We start from the raw sequence: 18,153 nt of genomic DNA on the forward strand, positions 1-18,153 counted from the left end.
AAATACCAACTAGCCTTCAGGAGAAAGATACCGTCTTACTGGCCAGTTCCTGTGCAATTCATTTGACTCTCAAGCACTTTTTAATATAGCATTGTTTCAAAAAAAGTGCAAATACAGAAGGAAAAACGCTACCTTGCTGCGAAACATGGAGCCTCTTCAACAAATAATAACACCAGATCCCCCCAACCAAAGCCATCATCACAGCTTAGCATTGTATATTCACTGAAAATTCCTAAAATACACCTTTAAAGATAGCAGAGGTATATACTCATCATTTGTCTATTTTTTTTCCCTGCATGCGAATTGAGCACAGCTTACATCCCTGCCAATTTTGTTTCCAATAGCATAGGAAAAATAGAGCTATGACAAATTGCTTTTATTACTTCCTTAAACAAGAACTGAAACTTGTCCAAAAAAGCACATGAAAGACTAACTCGGATGATTTGAGCTTTTGCCAGGCACAGAAGCGCTATAACAATGCAGTAACTTACATGCATACTGATAGAGGAATAATTAACTGGGCACCGAAAGAATGCTTGATTTTAATAGTACAAGGGGGTTAATTGGTTCTTTGATAGCTTGCACTAAAGATAAAGCAGATTTTCAGTCAAAATAATACATTTCTTATTTTGTATACATGCCATTGTGTTGTCTCACGACCCTAGCCCTGAACTCCTGCAGCACTGAGAGCCCTGCTGACTTCAGGGGCACGTGGTTCAACAGACCTGGCCTGAGCTGGGGCACAGTAATTAAGCAAGGCCTTGAAGAAACTGCTCCACTTACTTGGCACAGTAATTGTGACTACAGCGGGGAATCCCTTTTTGTGTTTGTCTCATGTCCTCACCTTAGGACGCAACCCTGCTGCCCCTGAAACCAACAGGAACTTCGCGAAGGATTCAAGAGGAAGCAAGATCGGGTCGTAAGGTTCAAATCCCTTTTTGTCTAGGGAACTACGCTGGGAACCCGCTGACCCTTCCAAGAGACACAGGTGGCTCTAAACATCCTGAAAGCTCTGTCATGACCCAGCAGGGGCTGGCCTAGCATCGGGGATGCTCTGGGGGGTACATCAGCCTATGGTCCCCCAGTACAAGTGTCAAGCCTGTCTCAAAGGGACAGCAGAGTCTCACAAAGTTCAGTAAGCTCAGAGCTCGTTCCCATGCTGGGTCATGCCAGCTCAGGGGCTCAGCTCCCGTGGACATCCCCCCTGGGGGGCCAAGGCTGGTGTTTGGTCCCGTGTCTGCTGCAAGGGAGGCGGGCGTGGGTTTCACTGCAGTGGGAGCGCAGCTTGCTCTGCCGCCGCCACCCCCCTCCCGTGCATTATAATTAGAAAAAAGGTGCTGTGGGTTGTTCCAAAATCTAACCCAGCATTACAGTTCTCTGCAAATACTTCCAGTTAGCCAGAGATACTTAGGTGTGGCCAAGAAGAAAGGCGAGTGTAAGGGAGAGACCTACTGCTTCATCTAAGACTCCATTTTCAAGCGCAGTGCGTGAATCTCTTTTAAATATATTACAATTCATTCTCTGTTTACTTTAGGTAAACAGAAAAACTCATCGTGGAGCACTCATTTTCGCAAGCTAATCAAGAACATTAGGTCCCAACAGATTCATTTAATAGAAATATAATAGGCATTCCTGCTTGCTTTTAATCTTGCCTAGCTGCAAATGCTAAAATGAACAGCAAATTAACCCTGCCTTGGAACAGAGATCCTTTCGCAGCTGATACCGGCTCTCCTTCGGCTCGTAAACACTCCAGGCTCCTTGTCAGTGCTTTCCTGGCTTTCGCTCTTTCCCCGCAGCAGAGGAGAGGCGAGCAGAGGGCTGGGAGGTGGAGGAAGAGCTGAGCCCTACGGGAGTGCTGCCTGCCAGCCCTGCGGAGCCACAGGCGCCCGAGGCGATGCAGAGCCAGGAGGCGGATGGGGGCGAGGGGTCTGGAGGGTCTGGGGGACCTCGGAGGCTTTCCTGAGGTCTGGGGGCCCTTGGAGGCTCTCCCAGCCACCCCCGACCCAGCTCGCCCCCATGCACCGTGCCGAGCCAGGCAGTGCCACAAGGCCACTCACGTTCTGTCATCAAATACACGAGATTTTCAAGCAATTTGAGATCTTAAAATTGTTCACGGATACCAGAACTAGCATTACAATGCTAAACAGGAAAAAAAAAAAAAAAAAAAGAAAAAAGAAAGAAAAAAAAAGTAATATTTCATAATGTATGTCATAATGAACAAAAACCTTTCAGAAAAAAAAAAAACGGTTTTCACTGTGCTAAAGTAACAATCTAGACTTGTTGTAAGTATGTTATTCTTACAAGTAGTTCGCAGTTATTCTTGAAGGCAAGTCTTGGAGTTTCCTTAGCATAGTGCTGCTGGGGAAAATTTTCAGCATGTCCATCTTCATCTCTAGCCTGAAGGGAAATATAATGGCCTATTTAGGGACTTACAAATAATGGAAGAAAAAAAAAATAGCTAAAAGCATAACAGCTCAGATCATTAAAACAGACGGGAATCCCCAAATACAACATTATTAAAAAGTTTGCTTAAATACGCAGTCCCCCTTTTATGAGAACTTGGGGTGCTGCTTTCTTACACAGCGTAGGTTGAACATGCAAATTCATTGCAGTGTAATAATTAGAACAACAAAAGACAAACCCCAAATGAAATATGTGAGCTGGAAACCGTGAGTAACTTCAGGGTTTCAATATACTTCATTGCATTTTTCAGGATTACATTACATACGTACTCGTTTAAACTTTTTGACATGCGTAAGCGATCCCTAGAGAATGTATTTTTCAGTTTAACATCAAGGCCAAAAAAAATAAATAAGTTTGCATACTTCAGAATTTACATGTAACACTATTGTAGATAAATGGACTCCCCCTCCGTGCTTAAGCGAAGTCCTGAAAGGAGCAATCATCTAGCAAGAACAGCGATCCTTCAATCAAAGGCGGTAAAAATATTTAATTATGAAGATGCATTAAAAGTTCCTGGTTATTTGCAGCTGCACTGTTAATTAAGAAAGCCGAAGTTTAAATGGAGACATTAACAGGGCCCATTAGCAACACTGCTTGCAGACAGTATTTGCCTCCTCGTCTACGGCGCTCCCTGGTTTTGGGCTGAAGCAAAAGGGAGAAGTGGGTGAGAGGAGGAGTGTCGGCAGCGCGCTCATTACACTGTTCATTTGGGTGACACTTGCACTCTGTTCCGCTCCGTCTCATCTGATCCCTGGCTGTTCGCTCTCTCCCTCTCGCAGCCTCCCGAAATTCGCAGCTGAGCTGTCTCCCTCGCATATGGCTCGCATATAATTATGCACATTCCGTTTTACACTGCATTAAAATGATGAGATCCTGGCTCCCTGCCAGCCTATTTATTTAAATAAGCCCCGATGAGCTGGGGGAGGAGGACGGAGGGCTGGAAGTGGGGCTGGGAGAGGGGGTGACAAGGAGGGGACACGACGGGGGGGCCCCGAGTAGGCCCGGGGCATGGGGTGACGTGTGGGGACCGCGGGGCAGGCCGCAGGGCCGGAGGGCGGCACCTCAGCGGTGCCAGCGCTGCCGAACCGTCCCTGCCTCGTGCGGCGCGAGCTGCCGCCTCTCGTCGTGTGTCACACTCCCGGCGCGGGGACGTTTTTAGCGTTGGCATTTGTGAAAGATATTTGCACCTCGCGCGCTGCGCCGCTTGTTTGCCTCCAGAGAGGCTCCTGCCTCTCCTCTAGAGAAGGGCTGGGGAAGGGGAGCAGCGGGCTGGCGGCGCCGGGGGTGTTCGGGAAAACGTGACGCCCTTAAACCTCATCGACTACGCCAACTGTGCCTCGGGCCTCTGCTTGGCCGTCCTGTGGAGTTAACAAACTCTGCATGCTAGAGATAATGCAATTTTTAAAAGCGCCACGCTTCTCTGAAAGTATATGTCAAGTGGCGTCTACACCTGTGTATTATTACAAGAAGCGGGCAGCTGAAAAGTAGCTTGTTATGTACGTATCAGAGCAGCTTGTGGGTTTTGTCTTTCACTGCCTCAATGGCTGCAGGGTGGAAAATGTTTAAAATGTTTTCCTTCAAACCACAAAGAAGAGGCAGAGAGTTCCCGAGCACCTGAAATCGCTTTTCTATCGACAAAGGCTGAAATGTATTTTTCTAATCGTTAGCTTGACACCAAGACCTCTCCCGAGTGACAACGCTACTCCCATACTGCGTGGAATACCAAGTCCAAATCCGAAAGTGTTTCATAAAAAATATTAATAAAAATAATAAAAAAAACTCATTTGGCAAACAAACTTTGTCCTTTTTTCTTCTGACTGAAGGAACACGGCCAGCTCGCTGAAGCCCTTCCAAGCAATCTAGAACTCAACGGGGGGATCAGCGGCTCAGCAATGCCTTGCACAGACAGAAAGGCAGCTGTCAGCCCAGCAAAAACACTCGTGGAGGAAGAAAAACCTGCACGTGGCCAGGTGACGGGGGACAGGCGGGACCCTAAGAGGGGCAGGGATGCTGTACGAGGCCTGGAGCAATGCTGGTGCCCCCAGGCTCCCAAAATCCTACCTTGGCACTGCAGTAGATGCCGTGCACGCGCTGGGCTGCACGTTGCAGCCTGTCTGGGGGGCACCGTGTCAGCACACGCACCTCACAACGTGAAATGGATATCAGGGTGTTTGCGGTGCACGTGTCAAAATACAGAGACAAAGCCCCGCTGACCTTGACCGTCTTGCCAAATCTGCTGGTTAAACAAAGGCTATCACCTCTGCTGACAGCAACGCGCTCCCTACTTACCTCTCCTTGTATCATTTAACTCTGGATGTCACCAAAATTTCCTTGTCTTAAAACCAGTTGAGCTGCATACTGCTGTCATATACTCAGACAGCAAAAGTATTCTCAGCTAGCTCCTTTCCGTGGTAAAAAAGACCTGTCCTCAGCAGTCAGAATTATTTCCCCTGTTGCCTTACATGAATTCATCACCACCATCTTCCCATTGTAAATAATTTGTGGAAGGAAACACTCTTACAACATTCAGCGCTGTTAAAAGCGTATTATGAGTGGCTCGGAGTTTATCTTGTCACTGCAATATTGCGATATGCCTGTATCTGTACTGGCTTGCTCTCAATCACTGCTGCACACCAGCAAGCACCTGCCTCAGCCCCCCTGCATCTCTGCTGTGCTCCCAGCACGCTGGCACCTACAGCTTCTCCAGCAGGCCCCACTGCTGTGGGACGTATTTTGTGTGCCATTGTTCAAAAGGCAGCGACTGGGGAAAAAAAATCAAACCTAACCTGTCATCTCTGTGATTTTTAAGTGCTTTTAAACTCCTCAGTTGTTACAGAGATGCTCTCATCAAAAATTGCATGCCCAAAGCGCTAGATGCAACTGGCTGCAATGTATGCAACATAGGGTACGACTGCACTCAAGAGCACGTTTTGTTCCAGGAGAAAAAAGGTTTTAGCACCTATTCTGAGCCCCAGGAGCTCATGGTGAGCACTCTCAGTTTTATCAGCAGAAAACTGCTGCAACTTTTCTGTGGCAGCGCCTCGCCTGGGACTTCTGAATCTCCCCATTCGACAGGCTGAGCTGGCCAGCTGGGTAGGGCCTGAGAGGGAAACCTGGCCACCGCCACACCAGGGACTTCTGGCAGAGAAGAGCACGTTACCCAGGACGTGCTGATGGCAGGGAAGATCTACAGCCGCCTTGGTGGAGCTGGCTTGACTGCAGGGTCAGCGTGATGACGGGTAGCACAGGAAATCACGGCTTTTAATTGCAGGTTAGATATCAGGAAACCCTTCTTAATGATAGGTACGGCAAAGCGCTGGAGTAGATTGCCTAAGGAGGCTGTCAAAGGCCCATCACTGGAGGTTTTTAAGAGCAGATTAGGCGAACATCTGTCAGGAATGACATGCACGGAGTAGCTCCTGACTTGGGGAAACAGGATGGATGAGCACATCTCCTCTCCCAAGTCCCTTTCCTTGCTGTTTCCTGCCCCTGAGCTTTGAAGGAAAATGGCAGGGAGGGTAAGGAAAAATAATTTTAAAAAGAACAGAAAGAGATCTGAAAGGACCTCGCTGAAAATAGCACAGCATTCAATGTTCAGAGATATGTGTACTCATTAATAAGTGCATCATGACAACTATCTTTGGCTACACAAACTGTGCTATCTGTTCCTAAGCCAAGCAGCCTATATTTGTGAAAGATGCCAGTAGTTTGGAAACAGACTATATATTAAGTCAAGATTTCTTTTTTTAACAAGAAGGAGGAAGAACAATCTACAGCAGAATTTCCTCCTCTCCACAGTGCTTCAATTTCAGCATGGATATTTGTTTCTCCTTCTCAGAGAAAAATTATCTGGATCCAGACAGGGGATTTCTTAGCTTCAGTGTCTTTTCACGCAGCCTTAGTACTAGGAAAGGAAATCTGTGCTTGCATTTTAATATTAAGGGCAGGATCTTAAGATAGCCTAAGTCACAAGGCAGGCTGAACAGAATAATTTATTAAGGCGGAACTTGTTAATGCAAAGCTTTCCCTAAAACGGGACAATGCTTTTGCCATGAAATCCTACTGCTCGGTCCACAAAAGTTTAATGCCACTTAACTGAAAACACCTAACATCTAATCTCTTGGAGTGACGGCCGACTGAGTAATGCAGAGTGGCAGAATATTAGTCTGCTTACTCAGTATAAAATTGCCACCTAATTTCCCTAAATGTCCTTTAAAACGGATGAATCATGTGACAGTCACCCCCAGACGTATTAGAGGCAGGCATTAGCTGAGCATCTCCGGTAGGACAAAACGCCATGAAAATCACACTATTGCTACCAAAGTGCAGACAGCTCCTACAAGGCTTGCATCCCGTTGTGATGAGCGGAGGAAGTTCACATCACCCCTAACACTATTGTCCTGGGAGGCTGGCTCAGATGGGGGCAGAAAGCCTGGTTTCTGTTTTCCTCACAAAGGTTATCCCTCCGGCCAGAGGGGCGAGGAATTCCTCCTCCTCCAAACACATCTCGCTGCAAGCTGAAGGAATCCTTGGGGAGACCCTAATCCTTGAAATTCTAGTTCCCGTGGACTGCTGCTGTCCCACGTAATCAATTGACATGGTCCCTGCATTCACTGCACCAGCAACGGTAAAAATAGTACTCAGCTTCCATCTGTTGAGCATATTCTTTCCAGAAATGTTAACGTACTCGCTCTGGCCTGGACTGGGGCTTGGTGGGAGTTCAGGGTCAGGAGCAGAGCCTGACCAGGACACCCCTGGTGCTGCGCAGCTGCGGAGTGAGTCCTTCCTTTGGGGAAGCCCCTGCAGTATTATTCTGCGGGAGGTTTGCTCCTTGCAAGGACTTAGGGATTTTCCCAAATCGCAGGGCTTTGGAGTGAGCAGAGTCCATTAGCTTGCTGCCCCTCTGAATTGTTCTCTGCCCACTAACCTCTATGTTTGTAATTCCTTTGCCCAGGCAAGGGGTGCCCACACTACTCATTGCTCCCCAGCCTGGGGGCTCCCTGCCGCTAGTGGCTCTCTGAGCACTCGGTGGTGGTCTACGGAGAGCCCACAGGTCATGTGGCACCAGCTCTCCTTGTTTCCAGCTGCTAAAATGCATTTAAAGACAGCTAAAAATACATTAAATACTTTCCTAATGTTATTTTTCCATGTAAGCAACTGCTGTAGCCACCGCAGGAATGTCATTTGATCGCCAAGGGGAGGGGAAGTGGTCCACGAGACAATCTGTCTGCTGGAGGTGATCTACAAAGTTAAAAAGAAATGGGGAATGTTCCCTCTTGTAACTTCTTTATTAAGTGCATGGAAGAAAACCAGGAGGGTTTTTGCTAGCTTCTTTCACTGCTCCTCTCCCACACCCTCAGCGCTGCTATTTAAGCCGGGAGCCCAGGGCTCGCCTACCCTGGAGGAAGTCTCCAGCGAGCAGAGGCAAGAGGAGCAGCATCAGCATCAGGACTGTGCGCTTGCAGGCAGCTCTGTGCCGTTTTGCTGCTGGGATCTACTCAAAGCCTCCCTCGAAAGCTCTCCCTGGCACTCAGCTGCTCCTGGCTCCCATACATGGCGGCACAAACTCCACCATGCTGGAGTCCACTTCAGAGCAAGTGAAGCTGCTGCATCGCAGAGAAGGAAGGGAGATGTCCCTGCAAAGAGGCCATCCAAAAGCAGAGCCTGGGGTTCAACTCCTTGAAGGCATCCTCGACAAGACACGGGCCCTTGGAAAGAGCTGCTGATGCTTTCCTGTGGTATGTCCATGACAGACGGTGATGAACCTGGACCCAGACTCCAACCTTTGTTCAAATTTTGGTTGCCATTTAATTTCTGCAACTACCAAAAGCAAATGCAAAGTCTGGACACAATAGCACTGACGGCAGACTGGATTAGAAAGGCATTTTAAATCCACACATTTAGGAACAGGTTTGGTGGGAAATGACTGAGGGAGGTAGGGATCTGACTACTGTGATTAAAATGGGAGAAAACGCATCATTCCGAATATCCTCCTCCACTGTGCTGACATAAGAAATGCTCTCTGACTTTAAAAATAAATGGTCACCAGGTCGAAGCTGCTATTCTAGCTAAATCCATCCCACTCCTCCTCATTGTCCCTTTCTGAACAGGTGTGAAAACTCCTGGGAAACAGGCAGTTTTGCTGAGAGAAGCTGCCCCAGAAAAATGCATTACGACAAAGAAGGAGAAGGTGCCAATTTGTGGAATGATAGGGCAGTGTTTCTGAAATTATCCTTGTCAAAGCAACTGAAGAATGTCACGTTCATTTTCTTGCATAACTGAAGCACACCAAAAACTCTGAACAAATGTGCCTGCAAATCTGATAAACAGTTATTTATGGATCTTTTCTTTCTTTAAATAATGCTTTTCTTCCAAGGTCTACGTCTCAGAATGGTACGGCTTTATGTATTAATTTTTTCACTCAATCTCATGGTACAAAATTATCCACGGTTTGTATTTAAAATGCAAGCTGCAAACTCTATTATAATGTAGGTAATATTATAAGGGAATCAAAAGGAAATACTAATAACAGTACTACCCCGGTGCCTGCTAAACTCATAACTTTCATCCTACTGTGTTTAAAAGTCACTCAAAACTTGCACCAAAAAGAAAAAGAAAAAAAAAGAAATAAAGAAAGATTCAGCTTTTGGATTCAATACACCTTTTTCTCCCTCAATTTTGTTTTGTATCCTTTGCAGAAGAACCCTGATTTCCTGATGGACTCCTCATCCTGCTGGAAAGAATGGGATTTTCTTCTCATAGAACTTGCGGTACTGTACGTGTATAGCCCCTTCTTCTATCAGTTAGAAAACACTTGGCCAAAACTGAGGATGGCTTTCAGTTTCATTGTATCCTGAAAGAGCAATGGAAGGAAAACCCGCTGCCCTAGACCACTCCCCCACGAGGGGAGGAAGGAGCGAGCAGCTCAGCGCCTGGGGCCCACCAGCAGGTGAAGGTGGTCCAGCCGGGAGCTGCCCTCTGCTCTCAAACTCCCCATTAAGCCTCCTCTTCCCTTTGCATTCCAGACACCCTTTTCCTTCCTCTCCTGGATAATCACGAACCAGGCAGTTTCTGCAGCTTTTCCTGGCTTCCCTGGGACCGCGCTGCCCTCCCACCAGCCGCCAGCACGGTGATATACGAGGTGTGTTCAGGTGGCTGCTGCGAGCGCTCGTTTTTCAAACTGCACAGACCTCTGCCCGTATCGTAAATTTTTAATAACCAGTTCTGAATTGTCAAAGAATAAATATGATAACAAACGCATCACACTGAGATAATTCGAAATAAACTTTGTTTATTGCCCCTTTGAACGTTTCTTCGACAAGTCACAGCTGCGTGGCACCTTCATAAAAGTGAGCCTATCCTGCTAATCTCCCCTCTGATTCATGGCAGGCCCGATTCGGAGACACTAATGGACTCTGCTTGACAGTTATTGCAACTTATTCAATACACAGACTAAAATATAGCCAGGAAAGAAATTAAAATATACTACAGACTTCCCAGCAGATTCCATTTTGGTAATGGGCAGCTCACACTGGTGTAGCCGATCGCTCCCGACAAGCTTTCCCTCCCCCTTGGCATTCCTCGCTTATTACAATTTATGGGATAAAAGCATTTTCCAGAGCGTTCCGTGAGGTTCACTGTCAGGTAGCTCAAGTATCCCTCTGCACCGCTGCCATTCCTACCAGGATTCCCCAGCGCAGAGGAGCGGAGAGGCTCCTGCGCAGGGCAAGCACGCATTTCCAGTCAGCCTGCCAGAGATGCAGGGAGGCAGAAAAACAAAACACAACACAGGGAAAAAAATAAATAAATAAAAAATCCTTGAGTGTTGGTTACGGTTAGCTAAGGCTCACAAACCAAACAAATCGCTGTCCCTAATGAATTTGTTTCAATGCATCTGCTTATTTCAAGCTCCAGCATTGTAAATACCAAAGCAACAATGCGGATTTTCTCTGATTGTGGTATCACATATATGATTAATCATCTTGACTCAGAGCATATTTTTTTAAAAGCAATTGCAGGCTGGTTTAATGAACTCCTCTCCCACTGGCTTTTATAGACTAGCAATGATCAACATACCATTAAGATAAACCTCGCGCCCCATCCCTCCCCTCTCTGACAGCTTGCCTTATTTGCCTCACAACAGTCAATATCCAATTAAGAGACAACGGGTTTGATCGATACAGAAGATAACAATAAGACTTCAACAGCTGGCAAATTCTACACGTACCCTTTTTCTTAATTCCCATCTTTGTGGTATATAAACAGTGCTGCGCTTTGAATAAATGCGGGGAAGGAAAAACAATGACCAGATCTGGTTGGTAAAGCTTTCCCTTAAATCGGCTGCATCTGTAAGCTACTCCACAATGATAAACACTAAGATGTGATCAATGCCAGACAGGCAGGAACCTATTTCTGGATTTGTTGTGGCCTTTTAAAGTGTGAAAATAGAAATCTCTCCCTGCTTCGGCTACGAGCGACGTGCCACTTGGGCCCTTCACACATGAAAATGGAGGAGTTGTAGTATTTATTAAAGCAATGGGTTATGAGCTGGGTGAAGGGGTGACCAGTCTGCTGAGGGGGGCAAAACCTAGCAGGAGTGGAGCATATGCAGGAGAACGGGCAAGGAGAGGGTGAAAAGAAAGGAGGGGAAGCTTTGATACAAATGACATCTCCTACAACCTTAATATCATCTCCCAGCCTTTCTCCCGATGATGAATGGCTGCAATAAAGGGTGGGATAGTGACAGTTATAAGCAGGACAAAGGCAAAACCTGGCTGGTGGTGAGAAGCATTCATTATACTTCCAGACACCCCAGCTGGAGGTCGGGCCTGAGGCTGCGATACCACTGCTGGCTTTGGCTCTAGCACCATGTACAGCACATCTCCCTCCCCTCCCCGCCACCGTTTTTGGGGCCTTTATTCAAAGTTTTACTTTCAAAGACAGGTGGATGTAGTACAAATCAGGAAGCCCCCCTTTTCCAGGATTTCCACTTTTCTTTAAAGAAAAGTTATGAGCACAGAGGATGCTACGCTCCTACTGACAAATAGGACATAACTCAAACACCTCTCAGCTTCCTCCAAATACAGGCAAAAAAAAGTTTTTTCTAAGTAACTTGCCTGGGTTTTCCATTTTCTATTGCAACCCCTCTATCACCCAGAGGGACTCCAGCAACATATATCATGCCTAAAAACAGGAAACTGTCTGCTCAAGCCCGTAAGTTCAGAGCACACAGACCTTTTCAGGCAAGCAACTATAATTTATCTTCCCAGCTTGCCTTGGGATTTGAAAAGTCCCATTCAGAGTTTTCTCCTTTCTGTCACAGTAAGATGAAATCTGCTGAAAAATACCCTTTTTTTCCCAGTTCCCTTCACTACCTTCTTCCACAGGGAACAGCTGGAGGTAGATCCTTGGCCAGGTTTCTGCGCTGACAGGAATCCACTGCTATCCATTCCCAGAAGTTTACTTCAAGCCCCAGTGTCTATCTGACTACAGTTTTGTTTTCAACTCTGTGCATTGTTAATATATACATATATTTATGTGTGCTATTCTACCTCTTAAAGGCAGGCTTAAATCTGAAGATGCTTCCACTAGAAAAAGGAGCAGGCAGAAACGTATTCAACATCTTCTTTGTCTTCTGTGTTGATTCAAATGGATTGTTTGCCTCCTCTTTCCGTAGCCCGGCCTGCCCAGCCTCTTACAGAGGCCTGCATGTTTTGCTGTTTTGTCACCTCTCCTGTAATCATGATTTACTCTTTCCTGCTTCTCGCCTGAAGCTCCTGTCCTGAGAGGCATCCCTGGAGGTTGCACTGGACTCCCACACGTTCGCAGCACTGCTGTCTCCTCATGTGTATGCTTCAGCACATCCATGCCATCCCTACCAGTTCAGGGGGCACCATCAGAGTCTTAAAGCTTCCACAGGCTCCCACAGCCTCTCCCATGCTCTCATACACAACTCCTCCTTGTCCAACACTTCCAACAGACACTTAGACAATAGTCTTGTTTACAGCTCTGTCCTCCTTTAATGTTTCCTCTCTGACCAATGGACTATCTGGTGTCACCTCAAGAGTCTTCCCATTGCGTCGTTGGACCTATTGATGTCCAGCTGGTTGGTCTGTGCGATAGGTCTGCTGCCACAGCTGACCTTGTCATGTTTTCCTCAAAGATGGAGCTATTGTGCCCACAGGGAAGAAAAGAGACGTGGCTAGGGCATTCCTGTGTGCACCCTGGAGCTGCCAAAATCACGGTAGCCCACAGCACAGTGAGTGCCCCTTGCTCCTCCATTCAAGGGCTATGCTTGAGGCAGCCAGGTGGGCTTTGCGATGCTCAGAGAGTGAGGTGCTCCTGGCGTTCCTCTATTCTCAGGCTGTAATGCCAAAGCTCAACCCTTCTGTCGCCAGTGCAGAGAATTATGTATCTCATTTTAGGGCAGAGTTGAACTGACATATATGTCTAAGCAAAGCTTGGAGAAACTTGTAGAAATATGGCCTTTGGCCTTTCATCCTCCACGTACAGCTCCACTAATTCCCTGTTGTTTAACCAAGATGTAGAGGCATTTATCTTGGACACAGTATATCTTACAGCAGGAGACAGCAAGGCTTGGGGGAAACCTATGCTCTTGTTACTACCATTGCACAAAGGTAGAAAAGCATCAAGCAAAGAAACAGCTCTAAATAAACACTTTAAGCACGTTGTTACTCTACTGAATATTGCTGCTAGCTGAAAAAAAATTGACGTAACTTTCTATTTCATACCCAACCCCATCAAAATCCAAGACCCAATTCTCTTGCCTCCATCAGGTATATTAAAGCACAGCAAAGGTCTTGACCTTTGCTTCAGTCTGTGCCTCAAGCTTCTCTAAAGTGAAGACAGCACTTGCGTGCCTGAGCACATCCACCAGAAAGCTGAGCTTAGACAAAGGCCAGGGCTAGCAAGATATTCACTGAAAGATGTTCAGCCCTGTTCAGACTCAGATGCTCAAGACTGAGCCTGCAGGCCAGCAGTCAGGATGATCAGTCCACGCTTCCCGGCACCAGTAGCAGAGGAGCACCGCAGCAGTGGCCATCGTTGGCCTTTCTTTAGCAGCAGGCTGGTCAGAAAGGAGAGAAGCCAAGGAGCTCCCTTTTTGTACTCAGAGTGTGAGTTCCAGGAACAGAAATATAATTTAAATTAATTACGTCTAACCATGTAATTAGCATTCATGTCAGTTTATTACAGGCATCTTCACTATCTATTCTGTGAAATGCAACTTAGTGACTTTTTTGTGGGGAATGAGATGGAACAACTATTTGCCTCACTTGCATTGTTTATATATAAATCGTTGAATTGTTGCTATTATTAATATTAATCTTATTACCCTAATTGCATGTGTTATGTCTTTTTACAGTTGCATTCCTTCCAGAATTAGACTAGTTCACGCAACTCCATTGTTCCTCTTGTTTTTAAAATCTGACGGGGAATGACTGGCACCGAAGAAAGTGGAAATGAGGAGCTGAAACATCAGCTGCTTAACGGGAAGGGGAAATCGAGATGCTCCAACAACCGGCACGCTTCACAGCGTACAGTGGCAGAAAACTTCACACAGCAGAGGCGAGGTTTAAAAAAATTGGACTGCTATAATCCTTTAAAAGCAGCCAGGGTCTCTTTCTGAAAGTCTAGGTCATGTGCCTGGCACTGCGTCATATGGTGTCTCTCTTCCGCCATTTGTTTATTTGCTTCTGGCAGTTTTGGCAGTGAGGTATCGGAGTGAAATGCACACCACTCTATACATATGGTGGGAAGAATCTAGTGCATCAGTTGAATGCATACTGTACTGTATACACATTCTGTTTTATCTCCGCGCACAGCTGTGCTGTAAAAGCTTACAAAATGTGAAGCCTTCTGTGCAGCAAAAACATCGACAGGAGAAGCTGGCCTATAACTTATTAGGTTGTGACACAAGCCAAAAAAAGCCGGAGTTAAAGCTGACAACTCCTGGCACCGTGATGAAAAGCAGAGTGGCTCAAGTTAAGGAGGGAGTGTCAGCCTCAGCTTTATGTCATGGGCTTCTGCTGCCCTGGGTCCCCAGCATGTGCTGTTCTAGGGCAACAGCTCCTAGCGCCGGGCCTCGGCCTACAGCATGCACATCACCCCCAGTGCCCCCATGGCCTGAAGGCAGCCGGTGCTAGGGAGGGATGTGGGGAGGCCACGGGCACAAGCCCAAACACAGTAGCAGCTCTATTCCTTGCCCAGCACAGTAGCCTTCAAGCTGTGCTCAGTCCTGAGCCTCCTACTCCCCCAGCTCTTGGGGCTGAAGGCAGTAGACACATATGGTAGGAAACTCTCTAGCACTGGTTGGGCCAGATGTCTGTGTAGTTTTTTTTCCATTACAACCTTGAAACAGAGACTCTTTTATTTTAATCTGAGGAAGAGCAGTCACACGGGGTCAGATATAAGGACCCCTTGGCCAGGTTTGTCTCCAGCAGTGGCCAGTATCAAGTTCTCGAGTATGTCCTGAGGAGCACTGGGCCACCACTCCTTCCAGGCCTACAGACCTGCCATGAGGGCAGTGGGAGCGGTATGCGAGAGGTTCGATAAATGAGCTTGGCCTGCATGTCCACAGCTACTGGATTTTGCACTATGTCGTGCTGTACGGCACTGAGCTAGGAGAGATCATAGTAAACCTCCTTTCCTACCTTCTGATGGACTCCATATGTGCACATAGGTGTAGGCAGAGGAAACTTGGTGAGTAAGCAAAAGAGGGAAGGGAAACACAAGGTGGGATGGTGTTTTTAGGATGCAGAGGGTCTGCCTTGACACAAAAGCCATAAATGGAGACATCACTTTTCCTCCCTGATCCCCTAGGAACGAAACTATGAGCTGCCAGGGCTGACCTGTGTGCTTCCCCTCCATGCCGGGGAGGACGAAATACAACCCCTGGCTAAGTTTAGCTTGTCTGCCTCATCCCATGGGAGCACATCGCGTCGCTCTGCCATCACCCCCATCCACTGCCTTCTTCCCCATCCGTGACTCCCTGCCTACTGCATGGCCAAAGGGAAAGGAGACGTGGCTGTCATGCTACTGGGGGCAGGCAGACAAGGAATGGCAATTTAAGTCTCAGCAAGACATTTTGTCCTGTCTCCTATCAAAGACATGAAATAGAAGCAAGGGAAGGGGAAAATAACAAGTTCTTGCCTCGAGCATTATTTGCTGCTGATATCAGTACATTTTCAACAACCAGCTTTAATTCCATCTCCACATCGGATAAACCTCTTTTCAAACGTTATTGAAATATTGTTTCAAAATGCATGGCAGGCTCCTCCTTAAAATAAGGCCAAGGTCTGTATGCAAGGAAATTGTACCAGAAAATGTACAATGAAGGATAATCAGATGTTTGAAACCACTCTTATATAGGAAGATACTAAGTGACAAGGACTTATCCCCTTTAAAAAAAAAAATGTTGACTGAGATTGAATATGATAGTTTATTTAAATTGCTATATTTTATGTTACCAAAAAAAAACAACACATATTTTTATGTTACCAAAAATATGGCTATTAACTATCCATTAAATGTGCATTGTTTCTCACAATGCAAAAAGCTAGACGTTCAATACATTTGTGAAACATAAACAAAAGAAAATTCTTCTTTGCAGAACAAGTCACCACACTGCACCCTGGCCAAAACTACACACGAAACCAAAAGGAGGGCGAACCATTCTCGAGGGACATATTCACCAGCTGTTCGCAACAACGGTACAAAAGCTCCCGCACTTGAACAGTTTCAAGAAACTGGTACAGAGGTGGTGGCTTTGGCGTACAGAGCCATGAACCTTGCCTATGGATGCAGGGGCTGCCAGGCTGACTTCAGCTGGAGTTTAGGGTTATTACTGCTTCTCTGTCGTCAGGCTCTAGAAATTTCCTTTGCAGATGCCAGCTTGGGATCTGTTTTCAGAACGTGAAAGCAACCTGTGGAAATTCATTGGGGCTAACATTTCTACTTTCAGAAAAAGGTAGATAAATAGTTTCTGAAAGTGGTGACAGGCTTTTAGGGACAGGGGTTGAGTTTAACATGCACAGCCAGTGCACCTGGTTACACTACAAGAGATGGAAGGGCAACACACACAATGCAAACTTATACAGAAGAGCTGTGTACCTCTAGGAAAGGTTTGTCACCAAAGGGCTCTTGGAAAGCTGAGATATCACAGCTTCTCTGTCCTTCTGGGTGTCTGTTCACACCACAACAATTTTTCCAGGTGTTGACTTCTGTTGTGAGAAAGTTTGGTGTTCTTGAAACTCAACAACACAGAACATCCTTGGGCCAGAATGAAACAACTGTACTTCAAACCCACAGATATGCAAATGTAAGTAAGCTTTGCAAGTAAGCCTGAAAATATAATGAGTACAATTTATGAGAGATGAATTTCATTTTGATTCCAAATTTTCCTTTCTCCTACCTTTCCTGCATTTCTGGGTTCAATTGCATGGTTATCAAGGAATGCAACTTAGACAATACTCATCGAAACACATCAATTAACCCAAAATGTCACCACTCTCGTGACGCCTCTCAGCAGAAGGTTAAAACTTTCCCTCCCCATCTAAGGAATGCAGAGCTGCTCAAAGGAATTCAGACAATTACAAAAGAGCATCCTAGAAAACACCACTACTGGAATGGGAGCTTGCTGCAGTATTACTAGTTACGTAGTAACACATGAGTGGGAAGGGAAATTACAGACCTTAGGAAATGATTTTGTCCAGACACTCAGCAGGACCCTTAGCATTTTCTTTATTAAAACTAGGGTTTATTTTAAAATGAAAATACCAGCCTTGGACACACGGTTAACAAGCTTTGATGCTACAGCTTTAATAGCTAGACTACCCAGGTCTTTCAGAGCCATCAACAGCCCCATTGGTTTCCATGAGACCCCCCAGTCCCCAGGCTCTTGCTAGGGGCAGTCACACATTGTGATAACAGGTGTAATGGGGAACATCTATGCAGCACAGAGCCACGGAAAGGAGAACATAGTGATGGAAAAGAAGTAAAACCTAGAGGCTGTGCCAAGATATGCCATTTCTCTTTAGATGTTTTGGAGGAAAACACCCTGAAGCCTTGTCGTGCACATCTACGTGTGGCTGAGTGTGAACCTCTAGCTTGAGTTCTGCTGTTTGTGAGAAGTAATTGGAAACTCTTGAGTCAACTCTCCATGTCCTACAGCTACAACTGAGTTGCTTCAAGAGAGGGTGGAGCTGCCACATGTAGCTGGGGCTGGTCAAATGCTCTGAGAGCTCACAAAAATCTACGCGTTTTTGTTTTCTTTTTGAATCCTTTTTCATCCCGCTTGGGCATTAAGTGCTGGCTGCTGCAGAAGGGTCACTGCGGGAAGCAGAAGGATTTTAAGAACAAAGCTGAAAAGGGTTTTTTCAGCAACCGTTGTTGGATCAGCTAGATCAGACCAACTTCCATTTTTTTCCACATCCTTGCTCATCTCCCCACACACCAGGGAAGACCTGTGTTATTCAATGGATTGACTCATATGGAAAACAGAAGAATAGGGGGCCCAAGGTCTCGGGCTCAGCAGGAAACAGAACTGCAATACTCACAATAAAATTGACAGGCTCGATGGCTGGGTGGATTTAAGGAACAGCTGGAATCTGATGAGTTAAAATCACTTCCTGCTACAAAGCTGATCAGGAAGGTAAATCTTTCATGGATTAC

At 46.3% G+C, this 18,153-nt stretch overlaps 1 protein-coding gene across 2 annotated transcripts in view; it reads right to left on the reverse strand.

Annotated features, from left to right (window-relative positions):
* SOBP (sine oculis binding protein homolog) overlaps positions 1–18,153 on the reverse strand; it is a 109,725-nt gene that overhangs the window by 47,180 nt on the left and 44,392 nt on the right. Inside the window, exon 5 of one of the 2 annotated variants that reach the window (XM_035321341.1) lies at positions 2,302–2,397. The exons of the other annotated variant lie outside the window; for it this stretch is intronic. Coding sequence (XP_035177232.1) covers positions 2,302–2,397 — 96 coding nt within the window. The remainder of the gene's footprint in view (positions 1–2,301; positions 2,398–18,153) is intronic. 2 annotated transcript variants of the gene reach the window in all.

The sequence above is a fragment of the Oxyura jamaicensis genome, chromosome 3, assembly GCF_011077185.1.
Source record: "Oxyura jamaicensis isolate SHBP4307 breed ruddy duck chromosome 3, BPBGC_Ojam_1.0, whole genome shotgun sequence".
Taxonomy (NCBI): domain Eukaryota; kingdom Metazoa; phylum Chordata; class Aves; order Anseriformes; family Anatidae; genus Oxyura; species Oxyura jamaicensis.